This window comes from Trachemys scripta, chromosome 3 (genome assembly GCF_013100865.1).
Source record: "Trachemys scripta elegans isolate TJP31775 chromosome 3, CAS_Tse_1.0, whole genome shotgun sequence".
NCBI lineage: Eukaryota > Metazoa > Chordata > Testudines > Emydidae > Trachemys > Trachemys scripta.
In genome coordinates, this window is record NC_048300.1 from 134,139,648 (window position 1) to 134,162,983 (window position 23,336).

Sequence of the window (23,336 nt, forward strand, 5' to 3'; positions counted from 1 at the left end):
GAGCTATTTACACCAACTGAGGTTCTGCTTTAAGTCTGCATAAGAAGGGCCACAGTCAACCCAGCTATCCTAACATAAGCAGATAAGTAGCCATGACCACATCCCAAATCACCTTCCCTTACTCCCTAGGGCATCCAATTCATATGGAATCAAAAGACAATAGCTTCTTTCTTGACTAATACAGAGAATTATGATGGTTGCCATCAACAGATGCTATTTACACAGTTACCACACAGATATCCGAGATATCTCATCACAGTTTCCCTACTCTTGGCAAAACTGCCAGTGACTTCAGTGGGAGCAGAATTGTGTCTGTAATAGGAAATAACCAGAATAATCTTGTGTGACGATAGAGGGTAAAAATTGAATGGTTAATATTGACCATTGTTCTATTCATAAGGAAGTGTGTCCTATGCTAACTTTACCTTCTTCTTGTAGTAACAAGATTCTTTAGACACTGTCAAGGAAGGTAAAGTAGAGTCTTTAATCACTAAGGCAAAGATGAGTATTGTGTGTTTGATATGTTGAAAAATGGGGGAGCCAGTGAAGAGATGCAAAGAGAAGGATGTCATTGGCATTTTGAATGGATTTGTTGGGACAAGGTTGTAGAAGTCAATGCCAGATTATAGTCCTGACAGTTTCTTTTCTTCAGGCCCACTTGCCAGAATGCCCTTTCTTAAGGTCTAAGGTATGGATTGACCATCTCCCCCGCTCTGTGACCAGCTTCACCTTTTTAAGCTCCACTTCTCCAGGTAGAGCATGCTTTGCAGGTGCACCTAATTGACACTACCTGAGTGGGATGGGGGCATATCCTATCATGGATTCTCCTAAAAAATGTCCCTACTGTGCAACAGACACACCATCTTCCACCTCAGAAAGCTAGTGATGTTTCCCAGGATGTCGGGAGCACAGATCTTCTCTTGTTAATTGCTGAAATCAAAGCCTTGGCAATAGAGAAGTCAGGCAACCCTTACAAATAAACTATTTTGTCATTATCTCAACAAGGATGTAAGGACTAAAAAGATTATTAGTTTCACACCATTTTCTTTGTCACCAAAGCACAAGTCATTAGTAGCTGTGATTACTTATGCCAGACAGCAATATAAAACAGAACAGAAGAACAAAGTTCCGTGCATGGTTGATGTTTCAATGAATCAGATTGGCCAACAAACTAAATGAAAAGTAAACATATCCAAAAAAAAAAAAAAAAGGAGTCAGGCATTATGTCTTGTATGAAAGCACATTGTGTTATCTCTGTTGTGCTGGAAGTTTGGGTTAAAAAATGTCCTGGTACTTAGTTGATTTTGTCTGTCTCGACTAGGGCTATTGAGAGAACACAAATATAAAAGCAAAGTAACCTAGAAAGTTAAAAATAAAGGTAGAGTGTCCAAATCAATAAATAATAGCATGTCACAAACAGAGTGCAATGGTTTTAGAGGACAAATTAAATGAACCACTTTCAAAGCTTGAAAAATTACAGAAAACAAATTTGGGAAAAAAACAAAGCCTTTGAGACTGAAAAAAAAGGTGAAGAAAAGACTGTGAAGAACAAACTGAGAAAAGGGACCAATGGGAAAACAAGAAGGGATACAGAATTCAATTTTTTTAGGATTATCATTTCATACCATAGGCATAATTCAGCCTTTTCAATCTATGGTTTAAGGCTGGATTGGATGATTCCAGTGATTAAAAGACCAGAATTTGTTTTTCAGCACTTGGCAGACACTCCTGCCTCAGAGCCTGCCTCCTTTTCACCAATACACACTATCTTCATTTTCCTTCTGCAATGCTGGCAGATACCTCCCGTGTCTCTCAATGACTGGTCTGTGGACAGGCGCCGGTCCCTGAGATCTCCCTGACACAGTTTGGGAAGGCAGCAAGCCGGTCTCTGGTATCAAAAAGATTGAGAAACACGGCTCTAGACCATCTGTGAGTGGCTAGGCTCAGAATGATATTGCAGTTACTGAAAAGATGGTTCCCAGGCTTTGAGGAGTGCAGTGAGATTTTAAAGGGAAATGATGTGTTCAAGTGAGAGCAGGTGAAAAACGATGATAGAGTTCATTTTGGATGGAAGCTGTACGAATCAGTCCCTTTTGGAAACCCTCTCTTCAATGACCTGCCCAACAGCCCTGGCTGCCTCTTCTCATTTGGATTGACTTCTGGACTCTTCACTCACTTCCAGGGGATAGGCTCATTGCCTTTCTCTTCTGCAGTGGGACTGGAGGAGAACCAGGACTATACTTTCCCACTTCTCTGATACTGTAGCTTGGGCCTGCTCCTCCCCTTCTTGCAGTCAGTGTGGCTTAGGGCAAAGTCCTCCTTCCCTCTAAAGTTACCTTGATAGAGCAGGATGAGCGGGGACTCATGATTCTCTTTTCCCCCCTTGACAATTCCTCAACAGGGAAGAAGCCTAAGATCTTTCTTATCACTTCATGTAATGGCATCGGTGAGATTCAGCCTCTCAGCTGGGTCCTACTGTCACCCAATTAAAATTCCACACTCTCTGCTGTTAAACCTCAGAGTGCAACCTGCAGACAACTTAAATTTCACATGCTCAAGTGGTCACTGGGTCAAAACCCACAGAAAGGTGGCTAGAAATAATGCATGCAAATAAATAAAGGAAAAGTAAACGGGAGGGATCAAGGATGGATTTATAGAGTTGAAAGGAAACCAGAAGCATCCTATTAGAGAGTCACAGGAAAGGGAGGAGAGAGAGTAGGAGCTATGTTAATATCTTCTTCCATCTTGTTCCCATTTTTCTGGGGAGGGGGAAAGATGAGCATCCTCATACAACACCCGTGGAAGTCAGTGGACTGACTCTGTGTCCACATCGGACCCTTCGTGAAATTTTAAACTCGAAGCTATGAAGTCGGTTCTTATTTGAGATTAATTAGAGAGGCAAAAGAGAAAAGGAGATTTACTCTTTTAACGAGAAAGAGTGGAGCAAAGGATGCCGCTCTAGTCATAAACAGCATTCCTGAAATTATGCCACTGCATGGATAATTAGTGACAGCCGGGCAATCTGGATTGTAAGGAAATGGTAACACAGTTGATCCACCTGTCATTTCAATAATAAATAGACTCTCAGTTTGTTCCATTTGTTTATCTGTTACAATACCATAGTATTAACGTTCTATTGATTAAATAATCCTTTATTTCATCTTTTTAAAAATTATATTACTGCAATTGAAAAGGAATTTTAAATACACTAGTATGCAATTTGTTTTTATTGATGTTTTCACCCTGGGGACTTTATTCCTTTGCAGATAACCTTTGAAATTAACTCTCTGTTAACGTGTTAAATGCTTTAGGTAATTAGATTGTTCCCTGAAAAGCACTAAAGAACACCTGCAGTGTCTTAAGGTAATAACCATCAAACTGTCACAGACTAAGATGACAAGCAAAAATGTTCACAACAAAGAAAAGGAGAAGACAGATCTGGAAAGAAAACAAAACATAGTATTTATAAAATAGATAGTAAAAATTGTTAATGCTAAACATGTGATGTTTGTGCCAATAGAATGAGTCAGATCTGCTTTGAGTGAAATACTGTATTACATGCTGCTGAATGTTACCAGTGCCTGCAGGGACAGTTTGCTAACCCTCCATGAACATATACAGCCAGCTCTTCAAAAGAAATTTCCATTATGTAATATTAGAGCTTTAAATAAGTCCTTTATTTATCGTGTTTGTGCACGATTTGACTTGTTAAACACTTGAGTCATAGGCAAGATTCCTCTAATAAATATCACTACTATATGGGTAAGAAGAGTTTCTGCAGTCTAAGCTATATTAATTGATAATGTGCTCTAGTTATGCTGATTATTTGTTTTTTGTTTGGTTTGGTTTTTTTTTTTTTTTTTTGCATTACATCTCACAAAGCTGCAGTAATCACAATACTATGGTACATATATTTTTTAAATTCCTATGGAAAGGATTTTCAGAGCTTTGGGTGTTTTAGTGTATAAGGGATGAGAATTGTTTCCAGAGACTTCAGAGAGAAAAGATCAAGGTGGAGACTTGAGTGAAGGCAGAATGAATAAAGTGATATTGTCCATCTATGCCAGAAGACAGGCGAGGCAATAGATGTGGTTTAATTGGGCCACAACATTATTCACTTCAAATAGCCGGGCGTATCTTGCAATAAATTGTACAGTGCAGATGGTTATCATGTCCTTAATCATTTCCACACAATCCTCAACCTGGTCCCAGCCATCCCATGGCTGGGCACCTGCCGCCCTCCCCTCGTAAGAGGTTAAGAGGACTAGAGAGGGGGGATGGCTCTGTGCTCTACCAGAGGCGGGAGCCTAGAACCACACTTCCTAAGCTCCCTTAAGGAATGTTTTCTTTTAAATTCTTTTCCAATCCATTTTCTCCAAAACTTGTCTCCCTTCCATAACAAATACCTACCCTGGACACCTGCCACAAGGAGGTACCAGCACTTTAGTTTGCTGCCTCCCTCCCATTCCCCACTGGGTTTCCAGATATTCTGTGGCTACATTGGGCTGTGCCCAGGGCTGGCTCCAGGTTTTCTGCCACCCCAAGCGGCAAAGAAAAGAAAAGAAAAAAAGCCATGGCAGCTCAATCGCGCCGCTCCACTCTTTGGCGGCAGTTTGGTGGCGGGTCCTTCTCTCCCTCTCTTCCTCTTTGGCAGCACTTCGGCAGCAGCTCAAAGAGGAAGAGAGGGACTGAGGAACTCGCCACGAATTCCCGCTGAAGACCCGGACGTGCTGCCCCTTTGTATTGGCCGCCCCAAGCACCTGCTTCCTTAGCTGATGCCTGGAGCCGGCCCTGGCTGTGCCTCAACTTCCCAAAACCTAAAAGAAGTTCAGATATTTCAACCCCAGGTAGTGTGCCCAAATCCTATTTGTAAGATGCTCTCTTTGTTGTTACCCAGGAGGTACCTGTTTTATTTTTGAAAAAAGTACTCCAGGTTCCAATATTATCAGACCCAAGATGCACCTTTTCACAAAACCCTTAATTCACTTAGGAAAGGACAGATACCGGGTAAAAAAAAAAAACCTTGAGAAGTGGTTTAAAATAAGATTTGTCCTCATCCTCACCAGGTATATTTTATGATTAATTGAGCCACTGATGGTTAATTGGAACAGAAGGTGAATTCTTTTGCTTCTTTTATTATTTCTGATCCATGAATGCAGTGAAGCTTTCAATGAGTGATTGAATAACTGTCTCTCTAATTTTGAATCCAGCAGGATTCATGCAAAAGCTAGATGATGGCCTCAGTAGAAAACTGCATCCTGAGGTAATGAGTCAATGAACATTTTTATCACTGAGTAGCCAGGGAAGTGTTTTAGCATAGCAACATTCTAAGCGGGGTTTTTACATATGTATCCAAGTAAAAAGAACTAACATGCACTATATTTATTGCCAGTCTGTGTTGCACTGGGAATCATACATAATTTATTTTTCTATTTTATACAAAGAGCAGCAGTGAAAACATTAAGTTCAGTACTTTAAATTCAAATTCAGGAAATAAAAGCTATAGTTGACCATGCAACTTTAAGTCTACCCATGTGTGTGCATTCGTTATGATACAGGGCCTGATCTCACTTATATTGCTGTGAAAAAAAGGAATTCCATTGAAGTGTGGTCACATAGACAGAGCACAGGATTAGCAGTCAAACAACATGGGTTCTGTTTCTGACTCTTCTGTGGGTTACTGTGTGACCTGAAAAAGACACTTAACCTTTCTGGCTTCTAGTTCTGTTAAATGTGGACAATAATCATTATTATGCCCACCCATATAAGCGTATTGAGATCTCTGGATGAGAATTATGGAAGCATTAAATATTATTATTTGGTTGATATGACTGGTAAACACAAACTTTTTATGATTTTTTGTATATTTAGAAATATTACTGTTTTGTAGCCTCGGGGCCTCTTTGTGTGATGTTGTGCTATACAGTCTACATAGAAAAACATCTTCTATACTGAAGAAGGGCAGGGAATCCTAGATAATAGGAGAAGGTTGTAGACAAAACTACTTACAGAATAATAATATAATCATACCTTGGCAGAATTCACAAGGACATTTTAATCTGGTTGTGAAAAATGAGAGACTAGCTGATTAGTGATGCAGCTAGGTTCATGATCAGTTGCAATAATTACATTTTTAATGGCATGGAAATGCTTCATATTCCATTCATTTAAAAAAATGCAACTGTGCTATAAAGCATCATTTTACTTCTAGGGCCTGAATCTGATCTTGTTTACAGTGGTATAAATGAAGAGTAACTCAACTGAAAGCAATGTAACTGAACTAGTGTATAACTGATGTGAGATCAGAATCTGTCTCTGCTAAGAGTGGAACTAATCAAAAAAGGAAATTGCACAACTGACATTTTGTAATGTATAACAGCAGCAAATTTGATGGGGAGTAATTACACAAAAAACTTAACCTTTGGGCAATAAACTTAGGTTCCTCTCATATCCATGATAGCTACACTAGGGTATAGGAAAATGTAGCCAATAAGAGGTGTGTAACAATTTGACAATTTCCTAGTACCCTAAAATCATTTAGTTAAGTCTTTCATAGCATGACTGATTTCTGTCCAGTCATACATTTTTTTACATCATGCAAGTGCAAGTGTAAACTTCTGTTATAAGCAGAAACTGGAAAGGGAACAGACTTCTTTGTACACTGAAATGATATAGGGTAACATTTTCAAAAGCACCTAAGTGACTCAGGAGCCTAGGTCACATTGAAAGTCAATGAGACCTAAGAATTTTTGAAGATAGTAGTAGTGTATTGTCTATGCAAGAGGAAGGTCGGATACACAGACAATAAGAGTATCTTTTAAAATTATGCTAGATAAATTCTTAGGGCTTGTCTATACAGTGCAGCAATACACATTACTCTAGTATGATTTCTAAAACGCACTGACCCATGTAGACCCTGCTCGGGTGCACTAAAGGTTCCCTAGTGTACTTTACTGTAGGGCTGTTTGAAACTAGGGGTGAGGTAGGGTTGTGATTCTGAGCTTGTATGCACATAGTCTCACTAACTCTTATACAGCTAGCTCAAGTATAAATAGTGGTATAGTCAACCTGTGGTGAGTACAAACCCACCGGAAACCAATGGTACATACTCAGCACAGTTAAGCCATGCTGCCCTTGCAGGTACAACCTTGGCTACACTGCTATTGGTACTCAGGCGATGAGGACTGGTGAGAGTATGTGTATGCAGACTGGGATCACACCCCTATCTCGTAATATAGATGTAGTCTTTGTGCTCACTAGCAATGTCTACAGAGATCAATTAATTCACAACACATTAGTACATTTTATAAATCCCCTCCTTCCCCACCGTAGTGTGCATTACACCACTGTATATATGTATAAATGTATAAACTAGCTCTTAGTAAAATTACATAAACCCTGGAAATGTGTTATTTTTATCAGTATAATTGGTTGAACATTATTTGCAGGAAACCAAGACAGTAAAATAAACTTCAAGTATTTGCATATATTTTGGGCATGACTTTATTAAAGGAATGTATATATTCTCTCTTTGAAATATCTATTATTCTGTTTATAAATAGAGATTCTTTTTTAAGTTTGAATGCATGTTCTCTGTCTTGGTTTGCCAGATCTAATTTATGGAATAGTTTATTGAAAAAAAGATTCTCATGCTTGAAATGACTTTCATTTAACATTTTGTTTTAGGGATACATCAAAGTAACATTGTATCAAAGGGAATTTCTATCAACGATCAGGAGGTTTGTACATTAATAGACATAAGGCCAGATGCTGATCACCTTATTCACACTGGTGAGCAATTACTCAGAATCGTAATCTCACTTCCATTAATGGGACTACTGTTATGATTAACTTTGCATCTTTGTTGGTAAGGAGTTCACAGTCTGGCTTAATTTACACCAGTTTTATAGCTGTGTAGCTTCATTAAGTTCAGTAGAGTTACTTCTGATTTATAAAGGAGAGGAGAATCAGGTCCATAGTGTGTACTTGCAAGCCCTCGGTTCCGGGAACTCTCACTGCAATCTCTGGGACTGCCGCCTGCTGTGTTTGCATAAATGTACTCACTATTAGCAATGCTATTATAATGAATTTCAAATGAAATTGGAAAGATGAAATAGAAATTGTACACATTTTAGGAGTGCTAGCAAAGAAAACTTTTTTTTTCTCCAAGCACACAATTATGTCCTTGAATGTGGCACAGTACTAATTATTGTTTTCCACTGACATCTTTATGGACTATTTATACATTTTGCAGTTAATATTTGATCAGTGATTTTTTTTTAATGGCACTCATCTCCAGGGTTTTGTTGGCTGTGTCTGAAACAATTTTTTTTTTCCCTGTGATTGGAATGTATTCAAGTATCGCTTGGACATCCTACTCTAATAAACATAATCATACCATGGTGCAGGCCTCTGAAACCATTGTTTTATTCATCAGGCATCATATTTCCCTTCAGAAATATCATTCTTGTTTGTGGACAAGTTAAGCGTGAATGGTATTACCAACTATACAGTAAAAATCAACATATATTAAGATATTTTTCCATGACTAACATCCTTGAAGTTGACATCTTCTTGTGACTGAGTAGAGAGCAGCAAGGAATTCAATTACAGCGAACAGTCTTTGTCATTACACCTGTCCACTTCCACGGGAAATGATTTGTAAATTGTGCTTTATTTTTTCATCCCATCAATCTTTTGCCCATAATTGACACTTGTCACTAGAGATGAATAACAAGAGAAAGAAAACATAAAGTAGATGAGTAGCCCACTGGGAAAACAATGTCTCTGTGTTTGGGAGACTTTTCTAAATTGCAGGACCTCTGGGTCAGGGTTTTAATCCAGAGGCAGATGTTTTGCCTTTGAAGAGTCAGTATTAGAGCTGAATCTCAAAAAAAAGGCAGAACAAAAATAAAAAACCTAATTAATATAAAAATATTTCTTTGGTGGAAGAAAACAAACACTGCTAGAGAACAAAAGCCTTTCTGTGTTAGTTGTAAGGCTAGTTTATTATTCTAACACATTTGTAAGAATCTGCTTTGTTCCTGACATGTCAAAACCCATTCGAGAAGGAAAAGTTATGGATTCCTTGGGAAGTGGTATTGTCACTTGTTACACAAGTCAGCATCAGTTCGGCACTGATTGATACCCATGTCAGCAGTTTGGGACACAGAGATGCCAATAATATTTGTTTACCAGATGTCAGGCAAAAGAAACAGGGAAGTCATACAACAGGTCTTGGAGCAGATTCTGGACAGAAATACTTGACAGACAAACATTTAGCTCTTATCTTCATAAACTGTTTTTTGTTTGTTTTATGTCTTTGAAGGTTGGAGTTTTTGTTTTGTTAGTTCTTTTGTCCTTATTGGTTTCTGTCCTACGATTGTGTCACTGTAGACAGCACACATAACTGATCCCAGGGCTGACTTACAAAGCTTGATAATAGGAATTAGCATTGAACCTCTTTAATTATTCTGAATACATCAGCAATAACAAACGGATGGGAAGTTACTAAATTATTGCACATCCAATACTAAATAAGGGCATTTCTTGCAAATTTGAAACTGCGTAATTTTAGTAAGAACGGTGTGAATATGATCATATTTAGCTAATATGTGAGGTGGGAAGGGGAATTAATCAGAATGTAGATTCCTTTTAATCTATTTCTGATTCCTAGTTTTTCCTTAATCGATTTGCAGATATATTCAAACAGCCATTCTTACTGTTGCTCCCCATAGATCAGCAAGTAATTTGGGAGCTTTTCAACCACAAAAACAATGAGAAAAAGCTGTAATGGAGTAGTGCAGTCAGCTATTACTTGAGTTTGTGCCTTTTACCATCTACTACTTAAAAATCCCCAAGTGGTTCAGTGAGCTGGTTGCCCCTCTGCCTACAGCTTACAGAGCATTGTAAGCACACAGTATTATATTTATGAGCCAGAAAGCAAAGTGTATCTGAGGAGAAGTTAAAGTGGCTTCTCTGTAGGATGTTGTTAGTGTAAAATAACTGATTTATTTGGATATGTTTCTGTATGCTGCAGCTTGTAAACACAGTGGGGAATTTGTCTGTCATTGATCCAGAGCAATAGGTACTAATGGCATAATACAGTGGTACTCAATAACCTTTTATCACAGGCTGCTTTGTCATGTGGAGACGTAACCGAGGGCCAGAGATATACGCTGTAACAAAAGTGAGAGTGCTGTAAATGTTTGTCCATCTATTTTAAAATATTCAGTTTAAGAGCTGCCATGGTTTCTGCTGCCACTTCTGTAGGTATTACTGTGTGATTTTGGCACATTAGCGCAAACATGAAGACGGATATACACAAATGTTTCAAAACAGACAAACACTCTTAGGAAGAGAGGTAGAACAGATCACTGTCATAAGCTGAGCATCAGTGCCATACTGGAGCACAGGCTATTTTGGTTTGTTCCTGAAAATGCTTTGCATGTGTGTGGGAAATTTAGTAAACAAATAAGGGAAATATTTACACCAATAAAGTTATACAATGCACGCAGACATGGGGCAAGATTTGATTTTAGCTATGCTGTGTAAACCCAGAGAGACTCTGAAGTCAGTGCCGGCATATACTCTCTGGGTTAAATTGTGGTATTTAGCTACAGTCTAGCATAAGATATGGTGTGGAGCTGCACCATCTTCCAAAATTACCTCTTTGCATTGGGCGGACGTGGAGGGGGGGATAATTTGCTACAGTTCTTTCACAGGACTGATAATGGAGAAGTGGGGAGATTTTTATTCTCTCCTTTAACAGCCTCAAAAGGGCTAACAATAATCTAGTCCAGTGGTTCTCAATCAGAGGTACATGTGCCACTGGGGGCACACAGAGGTCTTCCAGGGGGTACATCAACTCATCTAGATACGTGCCTAGTTTTACAACAGGCTACATAAAAAGCACTAGCGAAGTCAGTACAAACTAAAATTTCATACAGACAATGACTTGTTTGTACTTCTCTATATAATGAAATGTAACTACAATATTTGTATTCCAATTGATTTATTTTATAATTATATGGTAAAAATGCAAAAGTAAGCAATTTTTCATTAGCAGTGTGCTGTGGCACTTTTGTATTGTCATGTCTGATTTTATAAGCAAGTAATTTTTCAGTGAGACGAACTTGGGGTACGCAAGACAAATCAGATTCCTCAAAGGGGTACAGTAGTCTGGAAAGGCTGAGAGCCACTGATCTAGTCTTGTCCTAATATTTTCCTATTTCAGTTTCTTTCTACGTAGATCTTTGCATGCACTGTATATAATGGGCCAGATACTGAACTCAGATAAAATGGTTGTAAATTCAGAGCAATTCCAGTCAGGGTGGGCTTTAGGAAGTGCGGGACCGCATTTGAATACCCGGCGGCAGTCCGGGTCTTCGGCAGCACTTCGGCGGCGGGTCCTTCACTTGCTCCGGGTCTTCCGTGGCACTGAAGGCCCCGCTGCTGAAGTGCCGCCGAAGACCCGGACCGCTGCCAAGTGAGTAAAAATTAAAAAGGCGCCTAAGTTAGGCGCTCTTCTTTGGGGCTCAGGGCCCTCTTAGGTGCAGGGCCCAATTCGTAGGAAAATTCCCTAAAGCAGGCCCTGATTCCAATCTACAATAATCTGCACAGAAAACAGACAGACAATATATATTTGAAAGAGAAATTATTTAAATAAATATATAATAAGTAATGGTATGATTGGTACTTCCATTTACGTTTTGCATTTTTAGGACTGATACTGAATACTTCGTCAATTGATACAATATGCCCTTATAGTTAATATTTCATGTAATTTTACTGTAGCCTAAGATAAATATTTACAATGATATACAAGCGGATCTGAACATGGCATTACGAAAAATCTACCATTTCTGAATAATTTCAGCATACCTTGGGGATACAAAAAAGTACAAGGCCAAAAGCCACACAAGAAATGCTGTTAGGGTGCTGTACCATTAAAGTGAATGGGAGTTGTGCCACTTACTTCAGTGAGTATAGAATCAAGCCCCAATTGTCCTAAGTGTCTTATTTTTGTCATAAAATAAAAGGCTATACTACAAACAGTCAACTCTGTTCACTTACTGAATATAATATTATTATGGCAACACTGATGAGGAAAGCCCAGTTGCATCCATAGTTCCACTATCATTTTATAATAGGGAACCCCCAGTCTTGCAGTATTTATTGTCATTAATTCAGCAGGACTTCTTCGCATAACCATGGCTGCAGAACTGAATCCCTCATTCCTTAAGGATTTGAGCAATTTTGTTTAATGCAAACTCCACTTCTACATGACTATTTCTTGCCTGGAAATGTTATTTCAAGACAGATTTCTCACAAAGCACATCAAATGAAAAGTTTCCGTGACTGATGTTGCTGGGTGTAATTGCAGTGCATTGATGTACGGGACTTTAAGTCTAACAAATCTTGGAGAAATGGCTGAGTAGCTCTCTTTTGCGGAGTATTTTTATGAAAGCTGCATTTCAGTTGATTTTGTGCTAAAAGTGCCCATGCAATGCCTTACTTGCTGATACACAGCAAACTCCAGCTTCCCATACTTTCAGTTTTTCAGCTGACATTGTTTTGTTTTGTTTTTTAATTCTGGTTTCAGGTTAATATAAAGAGGAAAGCATTTCATTTCACATCAATCACTGTGCTTTGGAAATGTTATCACATTGTATTGAGGAAAATTCTAGGACTGAGAAGTAGACTAATTTATTTAGCTCAGGATATAGGTTAAAGGCATGGGCAAATAGTGTGTTTAAAAAAAGTGTTAAAAAAGTTGGGTGTAAAGGATTACTTTCTAACACTGTTGTTGCAGTTTTCTATCTATAAATATTCATATATATTATTAATAATGTGCCATGTGGTTGGTTTAGGGAGATGGATGTAACACGTTGCCCTACCGAATGCAATGTTCTCTCCGTAGCAGAGTATTTCCTTGGAATATCCTGCTCCTTTTGACATTTCAGTTTTAATTTTCTCTACAACCTGATCTGAAAATGATGACCAGCTTGAAATCCATATAACTTGAAGGCTTTATCAGCAAAGCCCAGCAAAGTTATATTTCTCTATGGCTAAGATGTTGAAACCCAGTGAAAAATCAATTTTTTCTTGTGCTGAATGGTATATTTGAAGCTCTTAAAAAACGGTGTGCTGAGTGCCTGTCATGCTAGCAGTGCTTTCTTCTGCAGCATGTGTAGGGACATCCACCTGTCAGTCCTGGTAGGCTGTGAGCATTTGATGTACTCTTTGTTGTGTCAGCACGAAGGAAGAAAACGGGAGGTGAGGAACGTCAGAAAGAAGGTTGATAGCAGACATTGTTCTGAAGAGCGTGTGTTCCCCAATGGAGCACATCATAGAAATAATTAGCTGGATTCTGAGAAATGGTGACTCTTGGGAGCAATGGTGCACTGGGAGTTGAAGAGTGCACAGCACACCGCCCTACCATCAGGTTCCTAGCTGACTGGGAGTGCTGTCAGAAATGTCTCTACCACAAGCTTTGCTATGGAGCCTTCTGCAGTTACCAGTTTACTGGAATGAAGAAATACTCACAGTAGCAGTGTAGCCATAATTCTAGTTCATTTTTGTTGCTTAGGGTTGTTTGGAGATACGATGATTCTTTTTTTTTTTTTTTTTCAGACTATCTTTTAGCTATACCGGTTCTTTTTAAGGGATGGATTAACATGGTTTGACAAATTTTCAACTCACAGAAACATTGTGAATTAAAAAATTCTATTGGTTTATTAATGAATGTTCAGGTCCTTCAGGAGACACTGGGGAGGTGGCTGGGCATGGGTTTAAGGATCAGAAAGAAGCCAGAAATGGGGTCGTGGGGGGGGAATCAATGAAAACTCAAATACAAAACAGATAGTTTTAAGAGAGCAACAGAGAGTCCTGTGGCACCTTTAAGACTAACAGATGTATTGGAGCATAAGCTTTCGTGGATGAATACCCACTTCGTCAGACGCATGTATTAAGAGAGTGAGACGATGGGGGAAATGACCATAGAGAACAAGAGAGAAAAATTGTAATGGAAAAAATAAATACAGAGGCCCTGATTCTGAGCTGCATCTCTCAAAAGGAGCTCAGAAAATGCAGCCCAAGAGGCAAGGTAAGGTGGCTTAAAGTCACCTCTGTGCCTGTTGAATTCTGGGACGAGCACCCAGACGAAGTTGCAACAGCCCACATCGTTGCTCTAACTCACAGTGGCTTCCTAGAGGTACCAGTGAACTGCTCTGCGTGCCAGGGCCGGCTCCAGCATTTCTGCTGCCCCAAGCCAAAAAAAAAAAAAAAAAGCTGCGATCGCGATAGGTGGCAGCAATTAGGGGGGAAAAAAAGCCGCGATTGGCGGCGGCAGTTCAGCGGCAGGCCCTTCGCTCCTAGAGGGAGTGAGGGACCTGCTGCCCCCAAATTGCCGCAGGTGCCGCCCCTCTCCCTTGGCCGCCCCAACACCTGCTTGTTAAGCAGTTGCCTGGAGCCGACCCTGTTGCCAGCCCAGAATAACCAGGGTAGAACACTTACCAACATCCCTTCCCCCTCCCTCTGCTCTATGTCAGGGGCTTCAATCAGAGCTACAATGTGTCTTGGGGCCATGTACACCAATCTGGGAACAACTTTGAACCATGGAAATTACTGATTGTGGCTTTTCTTAGCACTAGTACACAGCACAGTCTTCCCTTTAACTAGGAAAAGAACATACCCGTATTTTATTTTGCTTTTAAATCAAATCCGTCTTGGGAGAAAATAAGGCTGCCAGTTAACAGGAAATAGGGTTCACCGACTCAAACTAGTTTTGCACATCTACAATATAACTTGGAAGGTTTGCAAAATAATCTAATTTTCCTCCCCTTAATTTGTTTTCTCTAAAGGAAAAGATGAAATAATCCTTTTTTTGTCTTAGGCTTTGTCCAGAGGTTAAGTGGGAGCCATGCATGGCACACATTACTTTCCCAATATCCCCAGATAAGCAAGGTTAACTAATCCCAAAGGGAGTAGTTCATATTGCTTCCTTGGTTAAGGGAAAAATAAATAGGATGACCAGTGGAATGAAAAAATTAAATCAGATAGAACCAAAGGGAGTGAACATTGGGAACAATTTCAGATGACCTTAGTACTGTATAATTGTATTAGAATAAGTATGAACATTAACAATTTTGGACATCTAAAATTTTAAATTAACAGCCTGAAAACATTTTACTGGGTGAAATAGAATATGATACATGGAACACAAGGACCCCTCTGAAATTCAGCCAGCATGCTGTTGCTACTCATTTAGACAAAGAAGACAACTAGTTAATCATCACAAAGAAAATTAGACAGAGTAAATTGGTTTGCTGCATTCCAGAGTCTTAGCTACCAAAGGAGTATTTGCCACTAATTAGAGTGAAAATACTCCAAGCATGCAGTTATCGAGAGAGAGAGAGAGAGAGAGAAAGAGAGAGAGAGAGCTTGGATTTGGAATGCTTCTACTAAACCATGAAGTTTGTGTGATACAGTTAGATTTTATCAGTTCAGCAGCCTATGTTAAGGGACTTCAACTTTGATTATATTGACTAATGACATAATAGGTTAGAATGAAAATTATCAGGCATGCTTTGAATCCTTTGTTTCCCTGGATTCTCTGAGCCCTCTAATGAAACATAAATAGGTTACATTTTAAAAGATATACTAATGCACAATTAAAATAAAAAGAGGTTAGAAATGCAGAAATTGAGTTTCCTAGAGCAACATTAACTTGGCCATGCAGAGCATATTTTGACTTTTTCGTTATATTTGTACAACATTTAATTTTGAATTAGCATAAATGTTAGAGTTTAATTTGCGTATTCTTTAAATTAAGAGAAGAAAAATGCCCATGCTTAATATTGGAATGGAAAAGGTTCAAATTGGGCTTTGGGTGAAGGAAAACAAAGTTCACTCATTTGCTGCAGCAAAAGGCCCCAGATCTTCTCTGGGTTCCTTATGGATAGAGCCTGAATCCAATGACATCAGTAGGATCAGGCCCATTAGTTGTCTAGAGATACAGCCATCGCAGTGTGAAATGATGCACTATCTGCATATCTGAAAACAAGGATAACTTTTTCCCCTAACTAACGGTTTATGACTTTCAGAATCTCAGAGAATGCAGGAGAAAATCATGGGATCCACAATATTTTTTTTCACTGATGATTTTCTCTTGTTGCTGATATTAACCAGTCATTTTTTAAGGCTTGAGTTTTGTGCATTTCCGTGACAATTTTACCATTTCCCCAGTGCAACAGCCCCTTCTCCTATCAAAGAAGAGAAACTTTATGATATCACAAAAGATGTGGGTTTCATCAGGATCTTCTAAAAAAAAAAATAGATGCCAAGGAGCATTCTCAGAAGTGATTTTCTCCTTTGTTGTTCTCACTTCTTTTGAAGGGTGTCATAATTCATGTGTATTCCTGTTGAGCTCAAGTGAATGGAAGCAGAATTCCTTTTTTAGGAGTTGGATCTTCCTGCCTGTTAGCACGCTAATCACATCTTCCTCAGTCTTATCTTCTTTCACAAAGTTATTTTAGACTCCCATTTGAGGCTTATTCTAACAGGCATATGCAACATCTTGGGTGGGTGGGTAACATTTTAAGCCTGGTTGTCAATATCTGCTTTTTCTAACAATGGCGAAACTGAGTTGCTAGTTTCTTCGGATGCAAATACTAGATTTCAGATCCTTCAGTCTGTTCTAAGTGCCCTGATTTCAGGTTGAAAATTTGTGATATTCAAAGAAGGGATGAAATTTACATATTATGTAATTTTATGCATAAAAAAGAGGGTGCGGGGATTCCTTCTGGGAAACCATAATTTTTTTAGCTTCAGAACTACTTGAATAGTCTTTACTGCATCTTTTAAATCTCAGACTATTTCCATCTTCTGAAAGGGTTACTAAAGTGATTCTTTTTCTTTGCCCCAGAGCCACCCATTGCCTTTGTTGGTAGTGACTATTTTTGTGGGTGTTTGCTATTTTATTACTTTCCATATGTAGTGGTCACTTCTCATGAATTATGACATCTGACCAGAGCAGTGGATCCTGTGTCTGACAAAGGTAAAATCAATTTTATTTCTAATTTTGATTTCTCCTAGTATGTATGGATCCATTGCTCTGAATAGATTTTCTGGATCTGATCCAACTCTCATGAACAACAGTGGGAATCTCACCGTTGATTTCAGTGGGAGGAGGATCAGACCATCACAATAACCTTATTCTACATAAACTTGATCCTGCACCATTAGAGTTAATGGGAGCCTTTCCATTGACTTGAATGGTAGTAGGATCCAGCTCTGATGTGCCTGGTATACCATGGGAATCTTTTGTCTTTTGTCAGGACAAGAGGTAACATCAAACAGGGCTAAAATGTCATACAACTGACATTTGCAAAGTGGTTACATTTGGGTAGTTTTCTATTCCACATTGTAATTTTTTGTCTCCACATCTTTGGAAGTACCCATTAAGGGGATGGCGTCACCAGATCCACTTAATGATAAATAAGAAAATCTGCCACCTTTCAGTATCATTAGACAGGATTACCTATACGTTATTATTTTTACCCAGAACTTGGATCTGTTGTAAGAGAAATCAAAATTACTTGTGCAAAAACCTTTTCAATCACTTATAACTTAATTATCACTTTATTACCTGACCAATATATTTTTAAATGGGACTGTGGTGTCACACTATTTGCATACCATGCTTCAAGTTCTAAAATTCACCTGGTTTTTGTAGTATGTGTATCGAAAGAATGGTGCAGTAGAAAAACATAGAGTATGGGGGTTTGTATTTTTGTTTGTTTGCTTGTTTGGGGTTTTTGTTTTGTTTTGTTTTACCTCTTCACTCTGCAAGAACATACTGTATTAATTAAGCCTTGAAAATTTCACCCCAAAAGGAAGAAAGTTTCAGAATGTTTTGAGTGAGTGAAAACAAAGGTTTATAATTGAAACAGGTTTGCAATCTTTACTATGTAGATTTCATTACCAAGAAAATGCGGTCATAAAAGAACATTGCTAGTAATTGTTTGAACGGGATCTGGAAGCAGCCGTTTGAAATCAGTCCGAATATGATAGTCTTTTTGTTTCTTTCTCTTCATTTTTCTTTTCTTTTTTTTTATAAGTGTTGTCAAAACATGTGTAATAAATATTTGGACTCTTAATTTACCACAGGAGATTCATCTGAAAATCTATTTTCCTGGCTTAATTAGAATTCATTTGCTTAATTGTCATTCTGATCCTATCAATTCCAGTTTTGCACTAGCTTGAACAATGCTATCTTGTTGCTGTTTGCACTTTAATTTAGATTTCTATTATGGTTTATGAACAGTAATAAGGTTCTGCTTGAATATTCATTAACTTTTGAATTGTGAACTATGAAAAGGTGCTTTCCTTTACCTTAATGAAAGTGGCACAGCATGGGACTGATCGGTAGTGACGTTTGATTTGAGACATCCAGCAAATTTGCTCATTGTTTATTGACACATCTCGTCCAAACAGCTCCCTCGCAAGTTAGCGAAGTAATGAAAGAGAGAGTGCTGCAGAGGAGCGTGGAGCTTTCCTGGCAGGAACCAGAACATCCTAATGGAGTCATCACTGAATATGAAATCAAGTATTACGAGAAAGTAAGTGCATGTGAAATGCACAGCAATGTGCTGTTTGCATCATGTCATCCCACTCTTCCGTGGGCAAATTTTTATGCCATGGTAATTATACCATACTATTATCTGTTGTGTCATTTCAGGTTGTAGTTGATTTTAATAACCGTCTTCCTAACCCATTAATTTATTATCATGATAGGTTCTGTATATTGTATTTGTATATTACACAAATGAAAACATCCACTCAATAGCTTATCTTGCTTGTTTTTATATGATAACAATAAGCAGAGCTCTTGTTTTTGCAAGAGACTTGTGACTTTTCTATCTCTTATCCCTTGTTTGTAATACGTCTAGGCTGTTGGAAATGTGCTGTTGCGATCAGACATAAAATAAAGCCCCCGATCACTTTTGGTAATAAAATAACCTATGGCACTTTTCCAGAGTTGGGCATGTTAGACCTGATGTCTCAAATCTTGATCCATTTCCCCTGAAATTTCAGTTGGATGAATTATCTTTCACTTGATCCCCTAAAAGCTCTCAATAGTGTGTTGGTAGTAAGTGGTTGCATTTCCATGGTGGGTGAAGTTATCCTTGTATATGTAGCATGAACTCCTGGCCCCAGTGAAGATGAGAGTTCTTTTGCCATCGACATCAGTGAGGCAAGGATTTTATCCATAATCTCTAAAAAAAATTTGAATCCTCCAGAATGAAAACTGTTCTATACATGCAAGATATTAATTAGTGCTATAAAGGCTTCTAAAAAAAGGCTGAATTAAGATATAATAAAGGAAGGAGCTCTTTTGTGATCACTGTTGAGGATGTATTTTAACTCCATATCCAAGCTAATAATTATATTTATTTCAGAGCTGAGTATGTCAAGTTTCTAGGTAACATACAATTAGTTAAATTCATACCAGATTGTATCCAATATCAAATGTCTCATATAGTTTTTTGTGCTGAATAACACAAATATACTTATCTGATTATTTTTACTTGGGTTAGAAAGAAGAGTAAAAGGTAGATAATTGAATGATCATAACTCTGAGTAACTTAGTTTAATTACTCTTATTACAACACTTGTCAGAGAGCTGCATACCTCAATTTTTAGCTTGCAATAAAAATTTTACTGTTTCTACAAGTTAATTCATTTTTTCACAGACACGCAATAGTGAAATTCTACCTTGGAATAAATTATAAGTCTTCATATGTTCATCAAATACTAAATAGTGCTATTTTTTGCAAATAAATGCCATTTTTACATATCCTAAATAGTTTCTTGCCTGTAAAAATCATCACTGGTCTTTGTAAAACAGTGAAAATGCTAGATGAAATCACAAAACATTTAGCTTTTTGTGAATAAGACTCATGAGAATATGATTTTATTATTTATTCAATATATTTGTGTTGTTTCAGTGAGTTGTGCAAGAGATTTGCAATAAATGTATGAAATTACTGCTATAAGGGAAATATCTGCCAGTCATCAATTAAAATTAAATTAATTAATGAGAATTCAAGACTAAGGATCTGATCTTGCAAATATTCACTCAGAAACTAAACTTTGTACCTGTGAGTAGTCTTTTGAATTCAGTGACACTGCTCACATGCATGTACAAGCAAATGTATTTTAATTTAAAATATGCGTCTGACTCTTGCTTACAGGAACAGTCACAGTTAGATAACTTAAAAAATAAAACTTCCTAAACATTCACCTTGTTTTAGAACCAAACTCATATCAAAAGTTTCTGAGGTTCTGAAATGTTCTGATTTCTGGCTAGGGCTGAAATCTTACAGGTAAGTTTGTTCTTGTGAGATTTCTAGCCCAGTTTTTTTCCGAAAATTCAAGAGGTTTTCAAAGTTCAAATAAGCTTAGTTTATGTATTTGAACTCAAACTCTGAACTTCTGGAGTTCTACTGACATTTACAATACTAGAGCTACAGAATTATTCACCATTTCCTGGTATTTCTGCTTCCTTCTCCTCCACATCCCCTTTTCTCTCCATTCTCCCACATACACATACATTTCAGCATCCCTAACCATGCTTATAGATGATTGATTTCCTCTTGGGGAAGATATGAAAAATATTTCTACACTAACTGACATGCTCACTCAAAAGACAGAGTGGACAGACCATGGGAGAAGGCATTATCACATCTTATACAAGAAATCTGACACATCATATGAAATGCTATATTTCAACACCAGGGCTTTGTTGTTACACTGAAACACAGCGGACAGAATTCTCCACTGGTTTAATTGGGCAAAATGCCATTGAAATCAACACAGTTGCCCATATCTACACAGAAAGAGAATTTGGCCCAGCAAATGCCTTGTACGGGTTGCTATCTGAATTGTTTTGTAGTTTCTGATACAGCTTGCGTAGCATTTAAAAAAATAATCATTATGTATAGATATTGCTATTTTTAATATTTTCTAGGCCAAATCCTGAACTCCCTATTCAGTTTTTAATCTGTTTTACCTTATGCAATGGAATCCATGTTAATTTGCCTGAGTGAAATCTGAGTTAATAACTAGTCAAGGACCTCAGTGTTTAGCCCTGATGTTGATATATTGCTATTGGCAATAAAGGGGCAGTAGAAAGCTGTAAAAAGGAAAGCAAATAGCACTGCTCTGATGAAAAAAGAGAGCTTCCTATCTCTTTTGAGGACAGTCGTAGTTGTCTGAATAAGGGGTTCAGGATGAAGACTATTGACTGTGGAACAATACGAGAAATTGTTTTCATTAAATGTAGGAGCTGAATTGTTAAGATACCACTTTAATGTTGTTCCTCAACCAAAAGAGAACTTCTTTGGAGTTCACTGATGATCAAACTGTTCATACATCAGAATCTGAGGAAATGAGGCACAAAGCCAATCATTTTATCTCTGGATTTTTATGACTAACAGCATGTGCTTCTCATTTAAATTTTATGTCATTTTAAGAACTCCGCAATGAATGACACTGTGTTGTAATACTCCACAGAGTGTGCTACATTCTTTATGTGGGAGAAAAAAGAAAAGAAAATTGAAATAAACTGCCAGGACCAGTTGTCAGTTGCTTATGTGCAACAATAATGAAATCTGACCTGGAAATATAATTTCATCCTTTGTTTTATTGTTTCTAGGATCAAAGGGAGAGGACTTATTCAACAGTAAAAACCAAGTCCACTTCAGCTTCCATTAATAATTTGAAACCAGGAACAGTGTATGTTTTCCAGATTCGTGCTTTTACTGCTGCTGGTTATGGAAATTATAGTCCCAGACTAGATGTTGCCACACTAGAGGAAGCCACAGGTAAAATGTATTCACGTTTGAAGGCAATTAACATTTTTAGTAGAAAAAATGAATATACTGTAGTGTTATCTGAACTAGAAAGGATGGAGTTTGTACTATGAAATCTTATACTTTGGGAAGATATGAATTACTACCATTGTATTTTGGTATGGGTGATGAGCTGCCTATTGTGTTTTACCATAGTTACTAGTAATTATAGTGCTGTAGATAGCCAGGGAAGAATTGTAAGTTATTGGGCTACTCCTGTCTGATGGCCCCATTCTATAGGGAGAAGGGATGTTTGGCCCAAATACTACCCTATGCTCTCCCCACATAAAAGGAGATTGGTGGAAAGAGGGAGGACCCCACAGGACTTTCCAATAATAGGGAATGTGCCTCTACTCACACTTTGCTAGATCATTTAATTTTTTCTAAGTACATAGCCTTCTTTTCCTCCTAACCCTTCACCACCACATAGCTACATATGTTGAGGACTGCAGAACTACAGCAATTCTTCCATGTTTTGTGGGACCAGATGGGAGAGGAAGCAGAAGAGCAAGGAGCCTGAGAATGTTAGTCATTGAGCTCTAGAAACATTGAGATCCCTTACACGAACTACCTACCTGGCAGCTCCACAACTCTGCTGCCTCTAAAACAAAGGTTTCCCTGTTTTGGGTCATCTGCTTCAGGTAGACCTCTCTGCCAAACAGCTCAGCCTGATGTGCAGCCAAAATATGTAGCCTGCGATTGCTTGCAAGGTGGAAAGGCCATGGAGTTAGTATGCTAAATGTGGTATTCCTTTATGCTTTGAAGAATTCCTGTACCAAGATACACATTCAGTGCCTGACTTTAATTGTATTTAGGTATTACAACCATGAGACAGAGGAAGTTCATAGTTAAGTCTTGCCTCTGACCTTTATTTGTTTGAAATAATGGAAGACTGTGAAAATGAAGTTCCGTGCAAATTATAGTACATCCTATTCTTTCCATTTTAGCCAATCTGTTGACAGATTTTGCTTTGAATAGATTTCTGGCAAATAAATTCAATGTTTAGTCCTTATTTATGATTCTCTCTGTTTTAGGCACCCATCACCTTGGTATTTAAGTTCAGTGTCTCTAATTTAGTGTCTGTAATCTGTTTCATTTTGGTTGACCAATCAAGAAGAGGAAGACCATGTTTATAGTCCATGTTGTAGACCAGAATAGTCACTAAGATTAGCAGAGATAATTTTAGGAGCAAACATTTTTGGCAGGATCTACAAGTACCAGTATGTATGCCAGTGGTTCTCCACTTATTTATCATTGGGGCCGCATATGCCGCAGGAACCGGGTGGCAGAGCAGCAGCAGCCTGGACCCTTCCCACTGTGCAGGGCCGGCCGGCTGGCTGGCTGCCCCAGACTCCTCCCGCCATGTGGGGTTGGCCTTTAGCATGCAGCGGAGCTGAGCCGCAGCTGTGTGATAATGGG

At 38.2% G+C, this 23,336-nt stretch overlaps 1 protein-coding gene across 2 annotated transcripts in view; it reads left to right on the top strand.

Moving 5' to 3' along the window:
• Positions 1 to 23,336, top strand: part of EPHA7 (EPH receptor A7) — a 188,287-nt gene that overhangs the window by 136,911 nt on the left and 28,040 nt on the right. For both annotated transcript variants that reach the window (XM_034766018.1, XM_034766020.1), the window contains exons 6-7: positions 18,499 to 18,623; positions 21,722 to 21,890. In XM_034766018.1, the coding sequence (XP_034621909.1) occupies positions 18,499 to 18,623; positions 21,722 to 21,890 (294 nt within the window). The remainder of the gene's footprint in view (positions 1 to 18,498; positions 18,624 to 21,721; positions 21,891 to 23,336) is intronic.